Source organism: Galeopterus variegatus, unplaced genomic scaffold (genome assembly GCF_000696425.1).
Source record: "Galeopterus variegatus unplaced genomic scaffold, G_variegatus-3.0.2 Scaffold1985, whole genome shotgun sequence".
Lineage (NCBI taxonomy): Eukaryota > Metazoa > Chordata > Mammalia > Dermoptera > Cynocephalidae > Galeopterus > Galeopterus variegatus.
In genome coordinates, this window is record NW_007728096.1 from 19862 (window position 1) to 45127 (window position 25266).

Here is a 25266-nt window from a genome sequence, read left to right on the forward strand (position 1 = left end):
TTTTCGTTTGTGTCTATGTTTTGCCCTTTAAATGATGATGGCTTATATAAAATTACTACTGTGTGCCATATAAAGACTATGGCAGCTATTAAAATTTGTTGGTTTAATGTAGAACAAGAATATAGTTTGGATTCCTTGAGCTGTTTTATTAGCTCAAGCATAAAATATTTGTAATTATAACTAAGAATTTTTCTTTTCCTTTTATGTATATTTTTAATAGTATTTCCATTTGACTTAACATATCTCTTTAAAGTGGTTTATAAATATTTCCTGTTTGAATCAAGCATGTATTCACAACATTCTCATACCTCACAAAATGTTTCTTCAAGTGTGGCACTTTAAACTGGTTTTCAATCAAAAGCTGCATAAGCTTTCTCTAACTAGTCTAATACTACAGATGTACTAACTTTTTCTCTTTTATTGCAGATGAAGTAGGGGAAAATAATGGCCATGATGTAACTGCTACCGAATTAGATCCCTTTTTGACAAACTCATCTGAAAATGAGAAGTTTGCTTCTGAGCCAAGTAGAAGCTTAACAGAAGAGCAACAACAAAGAATTGAGAGAAATAAACAACTGGCCTTGGAAAGAAGGCAGGCAAAGCTACTGAGTAATAGTCAGTCCCTAGGAAAAGGTAAATTTTATGCTGGTTTTTATGTGCTACCATTAATATATCAAGGGCATGTTAGAAATTTTAACTGCTCTACTATTTCAAAAAATAAAATATCTCTAGGAATAGAAAAGTGTGATATTAAGTTTATGTATATTTGAGAGAATATGAGCGAGAGAGAGAGTGTATGTGTGTGCATGCGTACTTTTTGGAATCTTCAAAGAATAAATGAGTCCAAGGTGGTTTTCTGGGATAGCTGAGTACTTCTTTAAAAAGTTATTTTAGTCACTTAAAATTGATTCTAAATACTTCAAAAATATATTCTTTCCTAACTCTTTAAAGCATGTGACACATAATATTTAGGATCATAATTACAGAAGTTTATGATGATGTTCTAAACATAAAATGCCTTGTACACCCTTTGAGGATTTTAGAGCTGTTTGCTGTGACATGAATGGATTCTAAAATGCTTTTTATTGCATTGTGTCACATTTGATGTGAGCTACACTTTTGGAGGTTGTTTGCTTATCTGTAGCATCTCCTCATTTTTAAATCTGCCTTTAAATTTGCTGTTTTAGAAACAGACTCTGGGTTTGGAAACCAGATGACCAAATTTATTAAAACTATAAAGGGGCTGGTCCATTAGCCAGTTGGTTAGAATGGGGTGTTATGATGCCAAGGTCAAGGGTTCAGATCCCCATACTGGTTGGCTGCCAAAAAAAAAAAAAGAATTAACAAGTTTGTTTTGAACAAAGCAAGCAGGATTGCATATGTTTGTTTGTTTGTTTTTAAAGATGACCAGTAAGGCGATCTTAACCCTTGGCCTGGTGTCAGCACCATGCTCAGCCAGTGAGTGAATCAGCCATCCCTATATAGGATCCAAACCCTTGGCTTTGGTGTTATCAGCACCACACTCTCCCGAGTGAGCCATGGGCCGGCCCTATGGATTGCATATGTTTTTCTCAATTTCCAATCCAGTTTTTCCTTTCAGAATGGGAAAGTAAGGATTATAAGTAGATACCATGTTGCAAAACAATTTTACAATGTAATAAAATTCTCAAATCAAAGTTATTGTGACTACATTATCATGAATTTTTTCAATTAAAATGAATTTATTTTTCGTCTTTACAAATGGATGTTTTTATAGTACCATGTGAAAAACTACCATAGGAATGGCTTCCTTGCCGTCAATATCAAAGTATACCTGGCAATAGGTATTTAAGGCTCACCTTCTATTTATAATATACAACTTAAAATTTACCCAAATGGAAGTATCTTAAATTTTCTTTACTGTAGATCACTTTGACATAGAATTGATAAGTGCATTGGTTTTTTTAAGCCTCTTTCTAGTAGTTCAGATTTTGAATGAGAAATTACATTTGAGTATGATTCAAGAGTTTGAGTTTGGGGCTGGCTGGTTAGCTCACTTGATTAGAGCATGGTGCGGATAATAACAAGGTCAAGGGTTTGGATCTCCTTGCTGGCCAGCTGCCAAAAAAAAAAAAGTTTTGATTTAGTATCATTCAAGACCCTTTTGCATTTTAAATTGACTTTAAACATGTATAAAAATGAGTTTACTTAGAAGAAAGTGATAGTAACATTAACTAAGTGGTCATAGATTTTATTTCTACTAATTTAAAGTTTTGAAGAGATTTGTGTTTATGAGGTAAAATTGGATCAGGTGCTTATAATGAGTAATAACAATATGATTTTTCTTCCAGACATGTTAATGAACACACCTAGGGCACCGACAGTTGAAGATGTTAATACTGATGAGGATCAAAATGAGTCAAATGGATTAAGCAAAGACATTCTAGACAATCCACATAATGCTACTCCTGCCAATACTGTAAATGAAGAGGAGGAATTAAAATTTGAGGAAACACAACTAGACCAATCCTTTTAAAATGTACGATCCTTTATGCTCCATCCAGAAACGTTACCGAGGTTAGATAGGCCTCCACTAAGAGAAAATGTGTCTATTAACTTGCTATCCTGAAAGTTTGGGATTACTACATATTTTGTTTACTTTGAGTGAAAATCCTTAGGTAGTAAAACTTTTACAGATTCTCGTTTAAAATCTGGTATTTATTTATAATTATGCTTGTCACATATTAACTTTGGTTAATCTATTCTTTTTAGTGTTTATTTTTATGTAGATTTGACTTATAAAATGATTAGTAATTAATTGGCAGCTTCTGCTTGTGTGCCATTGAGTGCCTTATTTTCACTAAATTGGGTGATGTTTTGAGATATAAATATATATTGAATATTAATGTCCGTTTTTAAAAAGAAGTAAAAATAAAAATTATCTTACAAACTATCTCTAGAGGCTTTATTAAAGTTTTTTATTGTTATTTCTGCATTTGTACTTTTGATAAAATTTTTAAGGTTTTTTACATGTATTTTGAGAAATCACTCACTTTAGTACTTAAAAGGTCACATGAAAGGCTCATATATTGCCTGGCCCTCATAGGTGCTAGGGAAGTTAAAGAACGTTCCTTACTGACTAGTTGAAGAGAAACTTGCAGAGTATCATGGGGAACACAGAGCACCTAGGGAGGATTCATAGGAAAGGCCTTTCAGTTGGTGGAGGAGATTCCAAGTATTAGGAAGAATGTGTACAATAATGATACAGAAAGAGATTTAAGAAATAAAGAAGATTTGGGAATTGTGACTGTGATGTTGGAAGTGTTAGGGCCAGATGCTGAGAAGACCTGATTGGAGTTCTTCCTGCCTACTTTATCAACTTGCTGGAGGGGTAATTACAGATGAGAAAGCATTTTGACAACCAAGTTTAAACAATGTCTGATTCTGTCTGACAGGGGATTCCCATGGAGGGGAGGGAAAGGCTGAGCTAGTTTTTACAAAGGAGACTGGGAAGAAGGTTACCTTTTATGAGAAAGACTAGTGTTTGTAAAGAAAGTCTCTCACCTCTTCCCTTGCGGAAAGGGCTTGACGGTGCTACAGTGACTTCCATCCACAATGCTAGGACAGGCAGGCTTGTTCTCTTCAGGCTTTCTGACTTCAGGTAAGAATAGGAAATGACAAATATGGGTTGATTGAAAAGCCAGGAAGTTGAGCACAAGAAGAACATGTGGGATGGGGGGGAAGGGTGCTGTGGGTTGCTGGGAACTGCCATAGTGATGGGCCAAGAGGCATGTGCAGCAAAAGGATTGTGGTTTACTGCTGCTGAAGGGGGATCAACTAGAAGATGGAGCCCAGTCTCAAAGTGCCACCAATGCCTAGACAAACTGCTTCCTCAGAATGGCCTGTTTAGGGTTCTATCCACCCTCACGAACTGGATTAGAGTAGTTGACTGAGAAAGGAGAATTTTTTTTATCGTGGTGGGTTCGCCGACAAAGTAACAACTTTCCAACAAGGGGAAGCCCGGTGCACCTCATCATTTGAGGAGTACTCAACAAAATGGAAGGAGGTGAGGGTGCTGAGACAACAGACCTTACTTGTGTGTCCCACCACCCTCCCTATGCCCTATCTCCCAACTGGCGCTGGAGACAGCAGGAAAAGCTTGAGACAAATATGACAGGGGTTTTAAAGTGGATAGGTGGATAGGACGAAGTCTTACCATCTAAAAGTAACTGAAAAGTTATCTGATAGATGTCAGAGGGGCCTATGACTCAAATGGTCCAGTGTACCAATTACTGGGAAAATAAAACTTTGAAAATGGATCTGAGACAAAATAACCAAAAATTAATTTTTGGTTTGTTAGAAGCTAGCAATCTGCTTTGTGGACCCACCATTCACTATCTACTCATTACTGAAAAATCAGTTTCCACAGTGACCTAATTACATTTTACTTACTAAAACTTTCTTTTTAAAGATGACCGGTAAGGGGATCTTAACCCTTGACTTGGTGTTGTCAGCACCACGCTCAGCCAGTGAGCTAACCGGCCATCCCTATATAGGGATCTGTCGATTTTTTTTTTTTTTTTTCTAAAAGATGACCGGTAAGGGGATCTTAACCCTTGACTTGGTGTTGTCAGCACCACGCTCAGCCAGTGAGCTAACCGGCCATCCCTATATAGGGATCTGTCGATTTTTTTTTTTTTTTTTCTAAAAGATGACCGGTAAGGGGATCTTAACCCTTGACTTGGTGTTGTCAGCACCACGCTCAGCCAGTGAGCTAACCGGCCATCCCTATATAGGGATCTGTCGATTTTTTTTTTTTTTTTTCTAAAAGATGACCGGTAAGGGGATCTTAACCCTTGACTTGGTGTTGTCAGCACCACGCTCAGCCAGTGAGCTAACCGGCCATCCCTATATAGGGATCCGAACCCGTGGCCTTGGTGTTATCAGCACCGCACTCTCCTGAGTGAGCCACGGGCCGGCCCCCTACTTAATGAAACTTTAATGCATTATAAGAACATTTTACACATGTGAAGTATCTACCTAATCCTGATCGTCTAGAGCACTGAGTGAAACAGAAAATTAGATGTTAAGTTTGAAAAGACGGAAAATACTTGCATACAACAAAGCTTTTTTAATGAAGTAGAGTATTTCACATTCCATAATTGTTTGAAACATCCAGGAGAGCTAGGTCCCTTATCTCCTCTAGAAGGGTGTATAGGCTTCTTCCTTTTGTTTGGCAATATTCTTGATATTCTTCCTGAATGATGTTTACTTTGACCTCTTGGGCAAGCTGAGCTTCCACAGATCTAGTTACTTCTTTCACTAAGTCACTCTTCAGCAAAAGGGAACTCTGATGAAAAATTTCTGTGTTTGGTATCACGTATGGTTTGTTGCTTATTATTTCAAGCCGGACTGTATCAGTATGGCAACGTGAGGCCTGTACAGATATTTTTACCTATCATAGAGGAGAAAATATATATTACTAAATCACATTCTTCATTCTTTATATTAAAAACAAAATAACATAGATACAGACTTACTGTTACATGGTCAAACAAGTGGAATGTAACAGATTCCCCTCCTGCTGTGGTAGAGGTAATTTTGTTTTGAAATCTTTGAAGGGATCCTGGTTTCCATTCAGAACGGCTATCTAGGCCACATGCGATCACTAAACCATCTTTATTTTTTAGATAAGCAGCGCCTTTAATCCCAAATCTGAATCATTGCCAGGATAAAAATAAAAATACAGAGACTCTTAGTATGCAGATCTTGTATACTTATCTAGAATGCTAATTTTTTTTCTAGATTGAAAACAAATCACTTTTCCTGTGGTTTACCTCCAAATATTTACTTCAGCATAATAGATGGAAACAAAATATTTTGCTAAAGAAAGTAAAATCCTAAGACTGGTATAGATGTACACGTACGTGTACGCCAACCTCCTACTTCACACTTACATTCTGAATTATATATTATGTATATCTAGTAATTTACAAATAGTTGCTTAGATACTTTAACAAATTACATCTAATGCACTGTGTGTTTACACTTTTCACTATTATTTCTCATTAACCATTGGGTTAGATGTAACATACCTTGGTATAAATACAAGAACACCGTTTGTTCTAATTGAGTAAATAACTCCATCGGATATGCAACGCTCCTCGGTTTCAGGGTCTTTGTCTTTAAAGTACATGCATTGGAAGAGCTCAGTAGACTGCTTCTGAGAATGCTGTGCAGCCTGTAAGAAGTAGCACAACCCCAAAGCATTAAAACACTTTTCTGACATTCCCAGAAGAAATATGAAATTCATATTCCCACAGAAACAATGTCTTTAAAAAGGTTAGATTCTATAAAACTATTAATATAAAAATTGTTCTGTTATGAATTAAATCAGTTTTTGTGGGAACTTAACCATCCAGTATTATCCCCTGAAAACTGTCTTAGAAAATGAATTATTTTGGGCCGGCCTGGTGGCGCGCTCGGTAGAGTGTGGCACTTGGAAGCGCAGTGGCGCTCCTGCCGAGGGTTCTGATCCCATATAGAGACCGGTCCGCTCACTGGTTGAGCGCGGTGTGGGCGTGACACCGAGGGTTGCGATCCCGTTGCCGGTCGCAGTACGGGCGTGACACCAAGGGTTGCAATCCCGTTACCGGTCATGAAAAAAGACAAAAAGGAAAAAAAAAAAAAAGAAAGTGAATTCTTTTATAAAATGACACCTGTTTACAGTTCATCAAATTAGAGGTTGACGGGCCGGCCTGGTGGTGCACTCGGTAGAGTGCGGTGCTTGGGAGCACGGCAGCACTCCCACCGAGGGTTCGGATCCCATATAGAGACCAGTCCGCTCACTGGTTGAGTGCAGTGCGGGCGCGACACCGAGGGTTGTGATCCTGTTGCCGGTCGCGCTATGGGTGGGCACAACACCGAGGGTTGCGATCCCGCTACCGGTCACGAAAAAGACAAAAAAGGAAAAAAAAAAAAAATTAGAGGTTGACAATTTGAGACACATACATTTTGGGTACAGGGAAAGTATCACACATATCTCACTTTTCTTTCTTTTCAAGCCAGACCTACCAAAATCCTATCAGTGGATGTGTAAATTAGCACTTCTGTCATGGAGGGCAATTTAGTAATATGTACCAAAATTTTATTTGTACACACCTTTTGACTCGGCAATTCCATTTGTTGTAAACTGGGTTGCTTAGAATAGCACTGCCCAACAGAACTTCCTAAAATGATGGAAATGTTCTATATCTGTGTTGCCCAATAGATAGCCACTAACCACAAGTACCTATTGAGCGTGTGAAATGTGGCTAGTGTGACTGAGGAACTGAATTTCTCATTCTGACTTTAATTTGTTTAAATTTAAATGCCAACGTGGTTAGTGGCTACCATATTGCACAGCAGAGAACTAGAACACTGGATACAGAGGTACTTCACTCTACTATATAATAAAGCTGGTATTTTCTTAGCAAGAGATGATGACTAAGAGAATTTTAAAATGTCTTCTTACTCGGTTTCTGTTGTTGATATGTCTGCATAATTCCTCGAGATCTTTGTTGCTGAACAAATTTTCCTTAATTTCCATTTTCTTATCTTTCGAAATGGCTGCCATTAACAATCGGTGTACTACAATATCTGAATATCTTCTTATGGGAGAAGTAAAGTGGGTATATTTATCTAATGCAAGACCTTCAAAAAGAAATCAAAAGATCAAAGTAAACAAAAAGAAAATATGTACTTTTTAAACAGTATGATCAAGGGCATGGCCACACTTAGGAAAATTTTATCATATACCGTAATGATGGAACTCTTCCTCTGCGCATGACCCGGTGGAGAAATACAGTGCATTAGACATGGCCTGCGAGGCCATAGAGCGCAGCAGCCTGTTTACAATAGGATCACTGGGGTCATTCGCGTTATCCAGGGAATCAGCCAGTGTTTTATTGGACCTGACAAAGAACAGAAAAACCTTTGTTTTGTCTCACACAGTATTTTACAAGTGGAACCCTTCACTCACTGGTCAATATCCTCATCTGTTAGTAGTTAAATTTATTTCAAACACATTTCAGAAGCAACTCTTTTCAACTACACAAATCTAGTTTGCTTTTAAGGTTTAAACAAAGAAAAAGTATCAGAATTTATATTTCTTTTTTTTTTTTTCTTTTTGTCTTTTTTCATGACCGGCAACGGATCGCAACCCTCAGTGTCGCGCCCGCACCTCGCTCAGCCAGTGAGCGGGAACCGGTCTGTATGTGGGATCCGAACCCTCGGCGGGAGCGCCGACATTTCAGAAGCAACTCTTTTCAACTACACAAATCTAGTTTGCTTTTAAGGTTTAAACAAAGAAAAAGTATCAGAATTTATATTTCTTTTTTTTTTTTTCTTTTTGTCTTTTTTCATGACCGGCAACGGATCGCAACCCTCAGTGTCGCGCCCGCACCTCGCTCAGCCAGTGAGCGGGAACCGGTCTGTATGTGGGATCTGAACCCTCGGCGGGAGCGCCGCTGCACTCCCAAGCGGCACACTGTAGCAGTGCACCACCGGGCCAGCCAGAATTTATATTTCTTAAGCAGAGAGCAAAATATATATATATATATATTTCTTAATTAGTAAAGAGTAATGTGCTGATTAATACTACGTTAAGTTAATGCTTGGTCATAGTAGGTGGTCAAATATTTGTTGAACTGAATTCTTAATACGCTTAACCTTAAACATCCTATACAGATCAAAGAATGGGCTTTTTCTTATTTTTTTAATTAAGAATTATTAAGCCAGAGGAAGTTAAAAACAAAACAAAATTAAACTAAACTTGAGGTGCACAAATAAAAGAAACCTAAATTCATGTTTCTTAGTTTATTGTTTTATTTTTTATCTATTTATTTTTGGCGGCTGGCTGGTATGGGCATCTGAACCCTTTGACGTTGGTGTTATAACACCTCACTCTAACCAACTGCGCTAACTGGCAGCCTCATGTTTCTTAGTTTAAAGAGAGAAATAGGAAGCATTCTATTTATTTATTCTCAAAATGATAATTTTCAAAACCCCGGGAAATAAATAGAAGTATATTAAAAATAAAACTAATAATACAGCATAGCATTCAGTTCTGTATGGCGGCTGACTAAGGGAACGGGGGGAGGGAGAAGTGCGGATGAGGATGAACAGAGAAGCAATGTGATGAGTGGCCACTAACACGCGCTTTTCAGTTTGATGCACGTGGATCCAAATCCTGGCTCTGCCCTCACCAACTGGTAAGTTATAGGCAAGTTACTTCATCTCTCCCGTCTTCATTTCCCTACCTGTCAAATATGAATGATACCGCCACCAGCATTTACAGATAAATAAAGAGGCTGACAGCCCTCAGCACGTGGGTCATGCCAACAGCTCAACCAATGACCACCACGTGAACAAAAAAAAAAGATACTATTGCCTGAAGATGGAAGGAAAAAAATCCATTCTAATAAATAAAAGATATTTTAATTAGTACCTGTTCCTTGACAACAAAATACTTTTAATATCCTGTTTATACATTTTTTTTTTTTTTTTTACCGGCGTAATAACTTCGTATAGCATACATTATACGAAGTTATACTGGCCTTGGTGTTATTAGCACCGCACTCTACCAAGTGAGCCACGGGCCGGCCCCCTGGAATTTCTCCTTTAGATATACTGTATTTTTAAAAATGTGAAATGACTTATGTTCAAAGTAATTCAGTATAGCTCTGTTTGTAATAGCAAGACTGGAAACTATGCAAATTTCCATAGATAAGCAACTGTGATTAATATGGAATGATCTCAAAGATACATCAAGTTTTAAAAAAAGGAAGGTACTGAACTATATATATATATCATCATCTGTGTAAAAAAGAAAGATCACACATCCATATGTGTATGTGTATTGTATCTAGAAAAACATTGGGCCGGCCCGTGGCTCACTCGGGAGAGTGCGGTGCTGATAACACCAAGGCCCCGGGTTCGGACCCCATATCGGGATGGCCGGTTCACTCACTGGCTGGGCGTGGTGCTGACAACACCAAGTCAAGGGGTAAGATCCCCTTAACGGTCATCTTTTTAAAAAAAGAAAAAAAGAAAAACATATAAGAAATTGGTAACTGAGGGAAAGTGATAGGAAAAAGACTTTCATTAAGTATCTTTTGGAACCTATGAATTTTAGACTACAGGACTTTATTACCTATTCAAAGGTAAACATAAATTTTAACTACAAGAAATAAACATATAAAAAACTCCCCAAGTTCACGATCCTCATGCAAAACAGCTCAACCAGGGAAGGCATACGCACAAAGCTACATGTACTTGTTCCCAGAGTTTAGCTGACTCTAAAAAGCCAACAACAGAGGGAGAAGCAGCGTCACAGCCAGAAGACAGAAAAGAGGAGAGGAAGGGAAGGGAAGGCTAGAGAAATACAGCCGCCTAAAAATAAGTGGTGCAGAGGGGTACAGAGGACATAGGGGAAAAGCAGGGGTGGGGAGCGGGGTTGTAAGAGCACATTAGAAAGAAGAGAAAAGAGGCCAGAAGCAGGGAGCATCAAGTACCACAGAAGGGACAAGATAAGCTTCAAAGATAAAAATCACAAACTCACCTATCAACGCCTCCCAGGAGGGAACACAAATCAGCACTGAGGATAGAGGGCAGCATGTCATAGCGACGATCTGCTAAATAATAAGTGGTGGCCCTGTGAATGACACATACACGGGGAATGTGACCTTCAGCAGCGAGAAGCAGAACTGCTGACGGTGTGAGCTGCTGTGAGGTAAATGGCCAAAATCTCAGTACGAATTCCCCAAGGCTGTTGCTGTTTCATAAAGTGCAGCAGACTGGGTAATAAAACTATTCCCACGTTCCCACTTTTCTAACTGATACTGCTTTGGGCTGAATATTCTTCTACTGATATGAGAAAGAAAGAAAAAGTGACAGGAACCTTAGCTGTATAAGAAAATTTTAGTGTTATGATCCAGTAGTTATATAAAATAGTATTTTAGTACATGAAAATTTAAACCATTTCAATTCAGTAGGAAGCAATGTGTGAAAAGGGTACGTTAAAACGGAAATACACTTTGATGAAGGTACTATTTTTCTAAAGGAAAAGCGGGGTGGGGGGGTGGGCCTCAACTGGTTTTTCTGGAAGGGATCTTCAGAACTGCACAACATGAAATCTTTGTTTTGAACATCCCAAGCTAGCACAGATACAAAAGCTACAGTCACATACAGAAAACCAGAGTGCTGATTTCAAATAATATTACCTTGTTCTAGCTTCAATATCAGTACAAGAATTTGGTGCCACAAAGTGTGTTACATCTGCAATATGGACCCCAAGTTCCAGGTTGCCATTATTTAAGGATCTGACTGACAGTGTGTCATCCACATCTTCACAACCTTTGGGGTCAATGCTGAATACAAGATGGGTTCTCCTCAAGTCTCTACGTTCTCGTTCCTCTTCAGGACTCACCTTCCAGGGATTTTCTGGTGTGTTTACTGGCATCTCACACATCTGTATAAGAGGCCAAATATTTAGCAATTGATGTGCCACAAGTTTCTGTAAAAATTTACTCTAACATTCTCAATGAGACTGCATAGAAATTCATTCATTCTCAATTACCTTCTGCATTAGCCTATGTTTGTTTCTTTTGACCAATAATTATTAGGTGCCTCAGATGTGTCAGGTACTGTGCTAGGCTCTGGAAAGTCAAGTGTCAACAGGAAAGACACAGTCTTCAGCCCTTGAGGAACCTTACAGTATGGCAAGAAATGTCTCACAACTTCTTTAGTTATGGGGGCTGAAGCGAGAATAATGGGTGGCTCATGAGAGCACAACGTGTCCCTCATTTTCAAATGATCCATTTGCTTAAATATAGTTGAGCTTTTAATTCAGGTCAAGCCTTGAAAAAAAGTCAATACATCCCAAATATGAAAAGTTGACTCCTTAAAAATAATTTGAACAGGACCAATGTAGGGCATTTTCTCTCCATTGTTATCTGTTTAATCCATCAATTTGCAGTTAAGTAGGCTAAAAAGGAAGAGAGAATTCTAGTCCTGTGAAGTCTAATCCACACTTTATTTTATTCTAACATTTTCACTGAGAGCTGCCAAACAAGTCAACAAATAATTTCCAGAAGCTAATGTTAAACATAAAAATTTAATAACATAAAACATTCTAAGATATTTTACTAGTATAGCTCCTGTTCTGTCAAAAACTATAATGAAAATAAGAACACCCATACACTCCTTAACTGGTCCAATTTTTCTGGAGGACAATCTGCCAATACATAACAAAAGCTACTTAAATTTTTTATGCCTTTTGACTTGGTAATCTCACATTAATGATTACATTCCAAGGGTATGGTCCAAAAGAAAAAAAAAAAAGCATGTTTATAAGAATCTTTGAAGTAGCAGTTTTTATAATACTGAAAAATTAAACAGCCAAATGCCCAACAATTGAGGAATGCTTAAGCAAACTAGGGTACATCAATATACAGTAATTTACCATAACTACTAAAAATAAGTAGGCTTTGTCAATACATAAAAATAATTTTAAGTGAAAAAAGCTGAGCAGAAAATGCTATGTGCACACTATGAATATAGCTATACGAGAATAATAAACAAGATTTATGAGGATTTTAGAAGATCATAAAGTGATGGAAATAGCTGATGTTTTATGTTCATGGGATTTTTGTTTTCGGTAAAGGTTACAAAAACTGTTTCATAATGAGCATGATTTTTTGACTCATGGGTCAGAGATGTATGGATCCCAAGAATCTGCTCACTGCAGCTTTATGCAGCCTCTGGTTGAATGATTCTCATAGGGAGTGGAGCTCAGTTGGGTCTGTAACTAGGGAGCCTTGTAGTTGCTGGGGATGGATGTATTCTGACTATTAGACACTGACATTCCATTTTTAAGCACAGTTGGAAAATGTGAAAATTTGAGAGCTATACGGCTGTGGAAAACTAATTCTACACTTGAAACTGACTTCAGTCTGGTCCAAATACAGAATAAAAAGGAGTGAGATTTTTCTATTATCTGTGGCCTTAGACAGTGGGTCATTACATAGTACAAAGATTTGTCTTTCTTAATTATGAAACAAATAACAAAAGAAAAAGAAAATGTCTGTCACTAGACCAAAGGCCTCTGCAAAATCTGACCTGAGCTTCTGAGAAAGGGACAACTGAAATACTGTTTTCCACCAGGATGGTTGCAATTTCGCCTTCCAGATCTCCAATTCTTCCTAAAACACGCACAAAATGTCCATTTGGATACAGGGATGTTGACTCCCAGGAATCGATGCGCACAACCACCCTGAAGTCCTGCACAAAAGGAAAAAATAAAACACAGGACAAACATCAGGAGTTAAGTGGGTCGATTAGAAGCATCCAGCAAACAAGAGATAAACAGCAGTGAACTCCAAAGAGAGTGGCCAATTTGCAAATTGTGGTGTTTGGTGGGCTTTTGTTGCTGCTGTTGTTCTCCCTGTTTTACTAAATTGCCAGATGGTATGTAAATTCTTGGCCAATGCCTTGAAGGGAGGTATTACCTCTCCACATCAAATAAGTGGGCTGTAAATTTTAGTCTGATAAAGGAAGCCAGTTGCAATACATTTCTTTTTTTTTTTTTTTTTAAAGATGACCGGTAAGGGGATCTCAACCCTTGGCTTGGTGTTGTCAGCACCACGCTCAGCCAGTGAGCAAACCGGCCATCCCTATATAGGATCCGAACCCGTGGCCTTGGTGTTATCAGCACCGCACTCTACCGAGTGAGCCACAGGCCGGCCCAATACATTTCTTTTTTTTAAAAAAAGATGACCGGTAAGGGGATCTTAACCCTTGACTTGGTGTTGTCAGCACCATGCTCAGCCAGTGAGCTAACCGGCCATCCCTATATGGGATCTGAACCTGTGGCCTTGGTGTTATCAGCACCACACTCTCCCGAGTGAGCCACAGGCCAGCCCTAAGTTACAATACATTCTAGTTAACACTTGCAACACAAGGGAAAGACCCAGTTAGGCATAGTCCAATTTAAGTTTCAAAACAAAAGTCTCAGTTTTTTGTATGTGGGAGTTACTTTTTAATTTCTTTGAAGTCTTGAAATGCTCTTTGGTGGGGAAAAAGGTATCAGTGTAAACCGAACCCCTCTGCCCCCAAATTCTGGCAAACCACATAAAAGGAAAGCCTAATAGTGGTAACTGGCATTGGAGAACCCGCAATAAAGCTTCAGGAGGTAAAGGTACAACAACCAGGTTACCGGCTGGGGACATCCTGCTTTAGTGTCTTATTTACAAAATGGAAAATATCAGGCAAGTTAAATTGGGCAATGCCTACACTCTTTGCCACAAGTAAAGGTTAATTTCTTTTCTTTTTTTTTTTTAAAAAGATGACCGGTAAGGGGATCTTAACCCTTGACTTGGTGTTGTCAGCACCACGCCCAGCCAGTGAGCGAACCGGCCATCCCTATATGGGATCCGAACCCGGGGCCTTGGTGTTATCAGCACCGCACTCTCCCGAGTGAGCCACCGGGCCGGCCCGTAAAGGTTAATTTCTAACTTTCTTGTTTATGTCTTCACTCTAGTGCTATATTCCTTTATGGATAATCAATTCTGTGAAGTACCACTACATCATCCCTACAGGGCAGAGTGACTGTATTTCTATATTGCTTGCTAGAAGAAAGCTTGTTAGTGTTGGCAAAGTCTATCTATTGAAAGTTTCTGTGCTGGACAGCTGGATAATGTATGTTCTCTCTGGTTGTCCTACACAGCTCTTTCTAGGGCAATTTCTCTCTTGCCTTCATTTATTAACCATGGACTACTTAATACATGGTTCTTACATATTTAGAAGTTTTAAGAAACAGTATCACAGAATGCCAAATGACGTCAATAATTTCTTTCTTCTTATGCAAAGGAATTAACAATTCTTCCTGGCACCCCTCAAAAGCTGGCAAAGACAGAACATGAGAGGTGCAATGTTGTCTACCTGGAGGGCTTCTGCTTGCTGGGTGCTAATTCGAATTTTGGGAATTCTGTAATCCCAAGGTGTAACTAGGATTTTCTGAGCATTTTTGCCCTGAGATTGGACCTCTTCTTTGGATGGAAATGTCACCACGTAATCCCTCCAGTTCTTCTGAAGGATGCCCACCACTCGACCTTTGGGAAAACAAAACAAAATAAAGCATTAACTAGTTAGATGTCACCTATCTGGTCTCTAACCAGCTCAGCAGTAAGGAAGAGAACCAGAAAAGCAATGCCCCAGTTTTTCCAAGCACATCCACACAAGTCAAGAGATGTTTAAAGATTTGTCTTCTTAGCATTTTAAAGATGTATGCTTTTTTTAAAGATGAATAAATTTTTTTGTAACACTGTCAGTATGCCCTTTCTTTTGTGGGGCCTGATGTGACATTTAGAATCAATTTGTCTCACTTTCTCTTTGCCATTACTTTATCAATCTCAGGTTTCAGTACACTGGGAAAAGTCAATGATTTCTACTCCTTGAAGTCCATGCCCTCTGCTGTACCTTTTCGCTTCCTGGCATTCTTGCAGCAGCCAAGCTCATTTGGTCCATTATACACAGAAGATTATAAAAATCATAAGTCTAATACACAACATTTTTAATTATCACTGATTGGAGCTAAGAAAAAAATGAAACTTTAATGGTTAAAAGTGCTATCATTTTTCATTTCATAAATATTTATTGAGCTCCTATCAGGTACAAGGCCCTGTTCTAGGAACAGGGAAGACACTACCCAACCAGACAAAATTCTTGATTTCATAAGAGTTTACACGAAATCAGATTGGATGTTTGTGGGGGTGGGAAACAGACTAAAAAATGAATATATGTGAGGTAGTGATAATTACTAAGAAAGATACAAAGTAGAGGAAGGTGACCAACAGTATGGATGGCCAGAAGTGGTAGCTATTTTAAATAAAGTGACATTTGAGTGGAGACTTGAATGAAGTGAGGAAAACAGACGTGAGGATGTTTGGGGAAAGCTTGACCCAGGTGGTGGGAAGAACAAGTCAGCTGATGTGGCGAGAGCAGGATGATGAAGAGGAAGATGAGGTGGCCCAAGCTGGTGGGATCTTCGTAGGTCACGGTAGGAACTTGGGATTTTATTCTAAGAGAAACAGGAAGCAGCCACTGGAGAACTCTGAGAAGAGACAGGACAGGACCCAACTTGCTTTTTAAAGGATCCTTGTGACTCCGAGTACAGAAAAGACTATTCCAGGAGCGAGGGTAGGAGCAGGGAGGCCAGTGAGGAGGCTGTCACGATAATTCCACCGGCGGTGCCAGTGGACTGAATCAGGAGAGGTGTGGTGGAAGTGCGGGACATGGAGGAATTCAGGCCATACATTAAAGTCAGAGCTGGCAGGATTTCCTGATGTGTAAAAAAATTCAAGTATAATCCCAAGGTCTTTCTGTTTGACCAATTCTAAGAATGAATTTGCCATTTACTTCAATGGGTGAACACCTGGGAAAGAGCAGGTTTGGGGGTAGAAATCAGGAGTTTGTTATCAGGCGTGTTAAGTTTGAGATGCCCGTTACACATCCAGGGGAAGACGCCCAAAAGACAACTGAGTATACAAAACTGGAAGCCAAGGGAGGGGTCTGGGCTGGAGGTACAAACCAGAGGACTGAGTGAGATCTCTGGGGAGGGAGAGAAGAGAACAGGAGACTCAGAGCGGAGCCCTTGCATACCCCAGAGGACAGGAAGATGGAGAAGAACCAGCAAAGGAACGGAGAAGGAGCAACCAGTGGGGCAGAGGAACCAGGAGAGCGTGGGATTCCAGAAGCCAAAGCAGGAGGCAGTGATCCACCAGCCAAAGGCTACTGACCAGTGCGGATGACAGGAACCCAGCACGGACCAATGCTTCGGCAGTGAGGTCACTGGTGACCTTGACAAGAGCAGGTCTAGAGGTGTGGAGGAGGGGAGTGTCTGAGTGGCATGCAAGAGAGAAGCAGAGAGAATGCAGAGATAACTGTCTCGCTGAGCTTCCGCACAAACTGAAGCACAGCAAAGGCGCGGTAGCTGGCAGGGATGTGGGACCTAGCTTTTGTTTTAAGACGAGAGATATCACAGCACATTTGGGTGCTGATGGGATTAAAATTAATCTGCAGATTGGGGACACTGATCATGCAGGAGACTATATCTTATATTAACATCTGTTACAGTACAACATGGAGAGTATAGTTAGTAACAATGTATCGTATTCTTGAAAATTGCTAAGAGAGCAGATTTTAAGTGTTTTCACCGCAAAAAAATCTGAGTATGTAAGGTAATGCATATGTTAATTAGCTCAATTTAGCCATTCCACAATATAGACATATATCATGTTATACACGATAAATATATATAATTTTAATTTGCTAATTTAAATAAATGAATAAACAAATAAGTATAGTATTTTTAGATGGCTAAGGACAAATATAACTCCACAGGACAATGGATAACACTGCAACTTTGCAGCTGGCTCACCTGTAGACATGGGCTCACTTGGGGACTCGCCTGAGGCCTTGTCATCACTGTCATTCTCACACAGGGCGACGGTTCTTCCTTTCCATTCATTTTCAGGGAGCAGTTCCACAACTACCACATCTCCATGAATCGAGCGGTTTCGTGCCTTCATCCCATGGATTAGAATGTCACTGACTAAACCTGTGTTTGGGGCCACACAGAGAAACCCCATAAAGCCAAGGGGATGCCACACTAGTGAGGCGTTTCAAACATGATATATTTGATGTCTAATCAGCATTCCTGCAAGTAGGTTTCTTCCTTTCAAAGGTGAAGTCAAACATCTTTTGTTCAGGTTAGGAATGAAGAAATGCTCCCACCATGTCACCACATAATGTGCTTTCACCAGGGCCACCATCCTCAATCACCTCTCTTAAAAAAAATTCTTCCCGGGCCGACCCCGTGGCGCACTTGGGAGAGTGCAGCGCTGGGAGCGCAGCAGCGCTCCCACCACGGGTTCGGATCCTATATATGGATGGCCGGTGCGCTCACTGGCTGAGTGCAGTGCGGGTGACACCAAGCCAAGGGTTGCGATCCCCTTACAAAAAGGACAAAAAAAAAAAAAATCTTCCCCACCCCATCACCTTTTCAGGTTCCCTGCATGAATCTGTGAGACTACACTGGAATTGTGTCACACACCTTCGGAACCCTACGCAGCCAAGGGAGTGGTCAACAGGCTGAGGAACTAGATACTGCAGAACTGATGGGCAAAAGCACATGGAAAACCATTGTTCTTCATTCTCCTTCAACCCGGCCATGCTCTTGTGACTGTCAGGTGTTTATTCCCACCCAGTCAGTAAAGAACTAAGAACTATATTATGGTACAACTTATTTATACATTTTCATTACTTTTTAAAAATGATTCCAATAAGGCAATATAGCACAGCGAGGCAGTACAGAGTAATGTCTTAAAATCACAGCCAAACTGCCTTGGCTGCAAGTTCAGCTCCACCACTTACCAGGTGTGTGACCTTGAGCAAGTTACTTTGCTTCTCCAAATCTTGGTTTAAGTTTTTTTTTTTTTTTTTTTGTCCTTTTTGTCTTTTTTCGTGACCGGCAATGGATCGCAACCCTCAGTGTCGCGCCCGTACTGGACCGGGACCGGCAACGGGATCGCACCCCTTGGTGTTGTGACCGCACCTCGCTGAGCCAGTGAGCCGCCGGTCTGTATGTGGGATCCAAACCCTCGGCGGGAGCGCCGCCGCGCTTCCCAAGCGGCGCACTGTAGCAGTGCGCCACCGGGCCGGCCCGAAGTTTATTGCAATAAAATCAGAAGTTATAGACAAAAATCTAGGATTAAAAACCCCACAATCCCTTGGCTGGCCCGGTGGCGCACTGCTACAGTGCGCCGCTTGGGAGCGTGGCGGCGCTCCCGCCGCGGGGTCGGGTCCCACATACAGACCGGTTCCCGCTCACTGGCTGAGCGAGGTGCGGGAGCAGCGCCGAGGGTTGCGATCCCGTTGCCGATCCCGTTGCCGGTCCCGGTCCGATACAGGTGCGACACTGAGGGTTGCGATCCATTGCCGGACACGAAAAAAGGAAAAAAAAAAAACCCCACAATCCCACCCACCAAATGTACATGGGGATATGACATGGCATATGTAATGTGACAATTTCAACTTTGCTTTCTTCATTGCATAGTATCAGAACAAAAAAATAGGATGGAAATTCATGTAAAGTTTATACTTCACCTGAATCTTTAGTGCTGGTTCCTTGAAGTCGAACAAAAGCTTCTGTTTGTGCTCTGTGTTTGTTGACGTTCAGAATTCCCTAAAATCATAATCAAAAATCAATGTGAAAAAATTTCTTTTCTGCCTGGTTTGCTTCCAAAAGGTCCAGTTTTTAAAAACTATGTGAAAATATCCCCAGAATATTCTTATAAGGTCTGTGATCCCTTTCTTTAGGAATAATATTAATCACTAAGGTGTCTTTTCTCCAGAGAAAATATATCATTTTGAATTACTCCTAGCTATACCAGGTGCTGAAAGTACCAGGATCTATATTACCTACGTGATGAGTAGTCTTTTAGAAAAACTTTTATCTCGGGGCCGGCCCGGTGGCGCACTGCTACAGTGCGCCGCTTGGGAGTGTGGCGGCGCTCCCGCCGAGGGTTCGGATCCCACATACAGACCGGCCGCTCACTGGCTGAGTGAGGTGCAGGCGCAACACCGAGGGTTGCGATTCCGTTGCCGGTCCCGGTCCGGTACGGGCACGACACTGAGGGTTGCAATCCGTTGCCGGTCACGAAAAAAGACAAAAGAAGGAAAAACAAACAAACAAACAAACAAAAAAAACTTTTATCTCAAACTATCCTTCCAGGAATGTCATAAACTTTATTAACAAGTTGGAAGCATTAGCCTGTTTAGGCATATTCATTTAAAATATCCACACTTTGGGCCGGCCCATGGCTCACTTGGGAGAGTGAGGTGCCGATAACACCAAGGCCACGGGTTCGGATCCTATATAGGGATGGCCGGTTCGCTCACTGGCTGAGTGTGGTGCTGACAACACCAAGCCAAGAGTTAAGATCCCCTTACCAGTCATCTTTTTTTTTTTAAATTAAAATAAAAAATAAAATATCCACACTTTAGGGAGAGAAGTTAGTGTGGTGTTCTCATACAAATCTTCTGATTTGCTTCTTAGAAATGTAAAATCCATGATTGAATGCTTCTGTATCTTGACTGTGGTGGTAGACACACAAATCTGTGCATGTGATAAAACTTCAGAGCCACACACACACACACACAAATGAGTGAGTGTAAAACTGTTGAAATCTGAGCAATAATTTTATCTGATCCCTTCCCAAACCCTGACAGCATCTGGGTTCTAGGTCCTAGAGGAATTGAAAGGGGCCCTTGAAAGGGGCAGGAAAATGGCAAAGGAGGTAAGCAACTACATTTCACCAATTTTACAATGTTGCCAAACCTTGGTATCTTGATTCAAAAATATGTGTTTCTTTCCTAGTGACAGGAGGCATTTACAAAGCTACTTCCACACTCCACTTGTGTGATGCTCAATATGTAACACAATTAAGAACATCATAGAGTAGCTTCAAACAGTCCAGCCAATGACTACAGGAATGACTCCCTAATCACCTCAAACACTGACAGCCTGGCTTACTCACACCCATTGTGTTTATGACCTTTGAAATTAGAGGCTTGTGCCAGGAGGCAAATGAAGAAGAGAAGAAAACATACTGACTGGTCCTGATGCTGCTTCTTCATCAACACCTTTACCTGGATGTAGCGTCCAGACTTGATCCCGGCTTCTAGCACTTCCAGGGGAAGATGCTCCGGGTACTCCTTGCCATGGCTCTCCTGACTCTCATTCTCTCTTTCCCAGCGAGACTGAAGGATAGAATTGCAAAGCTCATGGGCAGCCTTTAAATCAGGCCAAAAATTGTCCAGATAATTCTGCATTTAATAAAGGCATAGAGAAACATGGTCGAAATTATGAATCTTCATTATAGTACTACCACAAAAAATCCTAACTAGGAACTGCTGGCATGCAGTTTTCAGGAAGTGTTCAGTGAGCACCACTTTCCTGAGCCTCACACTACCGTCCTTTTTCTACCATTTCATTAATCCCTGAAGTTTTGCCAAAGGAACCCCAGGGCGACCCTGCTACCATCAAATGTGTCCATCTCCCAGATTACCTTGCACCTTCAAATCTGCCTCTCTCCAAACACACCCCCACGCGCACCTCTAGGCAGCCTGTCTTTACATGTATCTCGTTGCTGCAGACAGTGGCCTACAGACAACGCGGAGGAAAAGCACCTCTGTGTCATTCTTATCTCTTTATACGTGATTTTAACTCAACTTTAAGTCTAAGGTAGAGTCTATCACATTCTTTTTTCTCAAATTGAAAAGAAAATAAATTATCCTTATTGTCAACTCCAGCATTTCTCCCACTGATGTCAGGATCCTGTTCAAACTGTTTCCTTTCTTTCCCTATCCTTCCAGAAGTTCTGTCAGCACTAATGACAGTATCCCAATTCCATGGTCACTACCACTTATCAACACCAAACTTTTGTCATTATGAACCACCTCTTCAAGAAGAATTTATCATCTTGGCTCTTTTCCATCTAACTTCAAGTTCCTACAGAACATTCTGGGCTTCCCTCTCATCTGATCTTCACAGTATGTCTTTTTTTCTGTTATCATTCACCTCTATGAGGCCCTCGGTCACACAGTTTGCTTAGAAACACTATACAAAATAAGACTGTGCTATACTGTTGGACTACAAAGAAAAGTAATTTTCACAAAAAGTAGAAAAATGTAATTTTAGTCAACTGTCCTCTGCAGGAACAAGACATGATATATTGCAACAGAAAAAACAAGTGACACTGCCATTAATATCCAGCGCCCCCAGAATTCTCTCGCATGCCAGAACACTTTTTTATAGCAGGGCCAAGAAAATTCTATTGGCAAATCTTTAGCAATACATGCACCTGAGAACCCTTATAGAATCCACAATTCAAAATCCAACTAGACTTTCTGTAAACTGACAGGGGTAATGGAGGGCCTCATTCTAGTTTTTGCATCAAAAAACAATATCCACCAGTAGAATTTGATTGACCAACCAGGCAGACAGAAGAGACCAGTAATATATTGAGAGATTAACAGTCATCCTATGCTCTGAAAAGGTACCTGAGAGATAGGAAGAATCGTGTTGCTAAGACAGCCCAAAGAAACCGTCACTGATAATAACACTCTGTCTGTGATCTGTACCAAGCTGACCGACAGCCCTCACATAAATAAAATCACAACTTGATCCCTTCGTTTATCCCTACTAACCCCCATAAACATTCATAAGTGGGGAAGAGTAAGGAACGGCTGAAAAACAAGACTGGCTTTTAAAATGATGTGTTTTGTGTGTGTATTCAGAAAAATAACTTGGGATCCAATATAGCATGGTGGTTAAGAGCTCTGGTGTCAGACCGCCTGGGTTCTAATCCCAGCTCTACCATTTCTACTGTGTGACCCTGGGCAAGTTGCTCAGCCTTTCTGTGTTTCAGTTTCCCTAACAATAAGCTGGGATAATAACACCTACCGTGTTGGGTCGTTGCAAAAATTAAATGAAATAATACACTTAGAACAGTGCCTGGTATAGATACATGTTGGCTATTACTATTAGGTGGAACCACGTAAAACTGATATTTTATAGGTAAAAAACCACCAAATATTGGCAATTTTATTCAACCTATTATCATCATCATTACTATTACTGTTATAACAATAAACATTAGTTTACTGTCAGCAGGAGATGGTTGGGCTGGTCTTGAATGCTGCGGGCCTCACAGTCACAGGAGTTTGCCCAAATTTGCCAAAGTCAAGCTTAATTAGTTAGGAGTAAATAAGATATAGAACTTTGTAAAATCTTCCTTTTTTCTTTATTTTCTCTTTTCTGTGTTGCCAAAGGAATCCAGAACCTTATGGGCCTTCTTCGGAAATGAACACACACACAGACACACATAGTTACATACACAACAGCTGGAAATACCTTGAAAGAAATCACAAACACTCCTTCTGTTTCACTTCCATACTGCTGAATTGCCTCTTCATCTTCTGTCACCATGATGATTGGCATCCTGTCCTGGCAGTGGTGATAGTACCAAACAGCAGCATTGTATATGCTCCTGGAAAAGCAAAAGGCACTTGAGCAGACAAACACAAGCTATTGTTCAGAATTTCACCCTTGGCTTTTAATCTGCTACCCTTTGGTCTGTATAGACAACCATTCATTCATTCGTTCAACAAATACTCTTTGAGTATCCGTTATAAATAAGCCCTGGGCTGGTGCACTGGGGTACAAAAAGCTGATTCAGAAAGGATTGAGGGGGCAGGCCCGTGGCTCACTCGGGAGGAATACTCTTTGAGTATCCGTTATAAATAAGCCCTGGGCTGGTGCGCTGGGGTACAAAAAGCTGATTCAGAAAGGATTGAGGGGGCAGGCCCGTGGCTCACTCGGGAGAGTGTGGTGCTGATAACACCAAGGCCATGGGTTTGGATCCCTATATAGGGATGTGCAATTCGCTCACTTGGGAGGGCGTGGTGCTGACAACAAGTCAAGGGTAAGGATCCCCTTACTGAGTTATCTTTAAAAAAAAAAGGAAAGCACTTGACATCTCTTCTTCCTGAAGACATCCAACCACCACCACCATAGCAACCCCTTTCATTTCTTCATGTGGTCTGGAAACCATGAGGTTCTACCTTCTTTTAACACCCTATATTCAGAGGAATAAGCCACATAACACCAAAAAGGATAACAAGCTACACTATGTGAGGCTTAAAAGAAATAAGTCTTTAGCCAAGAGAAAAACTAGACTGTAAGTAGCTGAAGACCATAACCTAGTAGGGTCTGATATGGAGCTGCATGAAATGCCTGGAAATCTTCCTGAAAAGAACTTGAATTGGGAAACAGAGTCTAGGTCTGGAGAACTATGTTCAAGACTGGATTATCTTTCCAATGAAGTACACAAAGGTGGATGGTCCATTTCTGTGTGCATCTGTTTCTCTTTCTGTAAATGAAGAAGGTATGTAAGGTCTGTTTAGTTCCAGATTTTTAACAATTCAGCCAACATTTACTGAGTACCTGCTATGTGCAAGGCTGTGTAGTTAGGCTGATCATCTGAGTACTCACATGTGGCCCAATCTGGAGAAAGATTTGTTTTTCCCTTTCTGGTGATGGGCCATGTGGGAACCTGGGGACTATAACTAAGGACTTGGTATATATCAGTTCTTATTTTGCTTTGGGGAATTAAAATATTAATGGTTCTAACAGATAAATATTTACCAAAAAAAAGATGATTTAAATGCTTCGCACAGATAAGACATTTTAAAGCTTAAGGTCTCTTCTGTCCCATACAGAAGAGTATAGCAAAGGCTACCGGTGCCCAGCACCTGTACTCTAGGCCCACCTCTGAGTTTAGCTGCAGCTGTGGTTGACAGTTGCATCCCACCTCAAGGGGCCACTGAATGGAGTTAATACCCCTGAGGAAAGACCCTCAACTAAAGGGGCAACTAACAAAATGCTCTACTCTCTGCCCTTCAAGGTGACTTCTGAGGCACATTCTACATGCTTCTCAGAGGCTCCCAGCAGGACTGACTGACCTTCATTTCCCACAGCAGTAACCCATCCTTTACTGTTTTCTCTCTCTCTCCAGCTCACTCTCCCCACTTCCTCACTCCTGCCTGAGAATCACTTCCACATAAACACTCAAGGGCTTGCTTCAGGCTCTGCTTTCAGGCAGACCTAAACTAAGACATTATATTTCCTAAAAGAGCTTTCTCAGAATTAACCTACTGGTTTCAGTCTAATAAGACTGGTTAGGATATTAGAACAAGCTTTTCCAGAAAAATTGAGCAGATTATCTTAGCTTAAAAGTATAATCCCTTCCCTCCTATTCCCACACAAGTATTAAAGTTATAACTTCTAGATCAGTGGCATGATCCTGATAGCCATTAGAATCTGGGGCAAACTTACTCTGGGTATCTATGCGTCCCTAATTACAATTTTATGCGTGTGTGTGGCCAGCCAGTGCAGGGATCAAACCCTGGACCTAGGTGTTCTCAGCACCACGCTCTAACCAACTGAGCTAACTGGCCAGCCCCCTAATTATAGTTTTTAAAATATATCAATGATGTATTCAAATGACAAATCTAAAATATTGACATGTTAAGCATTTCAGTGTTAATCACGGTTCCAGCATAATTGTTGGTTTATTCCAGCACACTATCTAGATCAACTCCCAAACAGCCAATGACGAGAAAATG

The 25266-nt window shown here is 40.6% G+C and overlaps 2 protein-coding genes across 6 annotated transcripts in view; one reads left to right on the top strand and one right to left on the bottom strand.

The window, feature by feature from the left end:
• Window positions 1-2932, top strand: part of TIPIN (TIMELESS interacting protein) — a 14954-nt gene extending 12022 nt beyond the window's left edge. For all 5 annotated transcript variants that reach the window (XM_008579936.1, XM_008579939.1, XM_008579940.1 and 2 more), the window contains 2 exons: window positions 427-633; window positions 2331-2932. In XM_008579936.1, the coding sequence (XP_008578158.1) occupies window positions 427-633; window positions 2331-2515 (392 nt within the window). In that variant the 3' untranslated portion in view covers window positions 2516-2932. The remainder of the gene's footprint in view (window positions 1-426; window positions 634-2330) is intronic.
• Window positions 2933-5087: 2155 nt separating this feature from the next.
• Window positions 5088-25266, bottom strand: part of DIS3L (DIS3 like exosome 3'-5' exoribonuclease) — a 35119-nt gene continuing 14940 nt past the window's right edge. Inside the window, exons 3-15 of the mRNA XM_008579941.1 lie at window positions 22994-23129; window positions 20728-20904; window positions 19183-19261; window positions 17456-17635; window positions 14959-15128; window positions 13138-13299; window positions 11241-11488; window positions 10580-10672; window positions 7777-7931; window positions 7493-7671; window positions 6075-6220; window positions 5520-5694; window positions 5088-5434 (exon numbers count right to left, since the gene is read on the bottom strand). Coding sequence (XP_008578163.1) covers window positions 5129-5434; window positions 5520-5694; window positions 6075-6220; window positions 7493-7671; window positions 7777-7931; window positions 10580-10672; window positions 11241-11488; window positions 13138-13299; window positions 14959-15128; window positions 17456-17635; window positions 19183-19261; window positions 20728-20904; window positions 22994-23129 — 2206 coding nt within the window. The 3' untranslated portion in view covers window positions 5088-5128. The remainder of the gene's footprint in view (window positions 5435-5519; window positions 5695-6074; window positions 6221-7492; window positions 7672-7776; window positions 7932-10579; window positions 10673-11240; window positions 11489-13137; window positions 13300-14958; window positions 15129-17455; window positions 17636-19182; window positions 19262-20727; window positions 20905-22993; window positions 23130-25266) is intronic.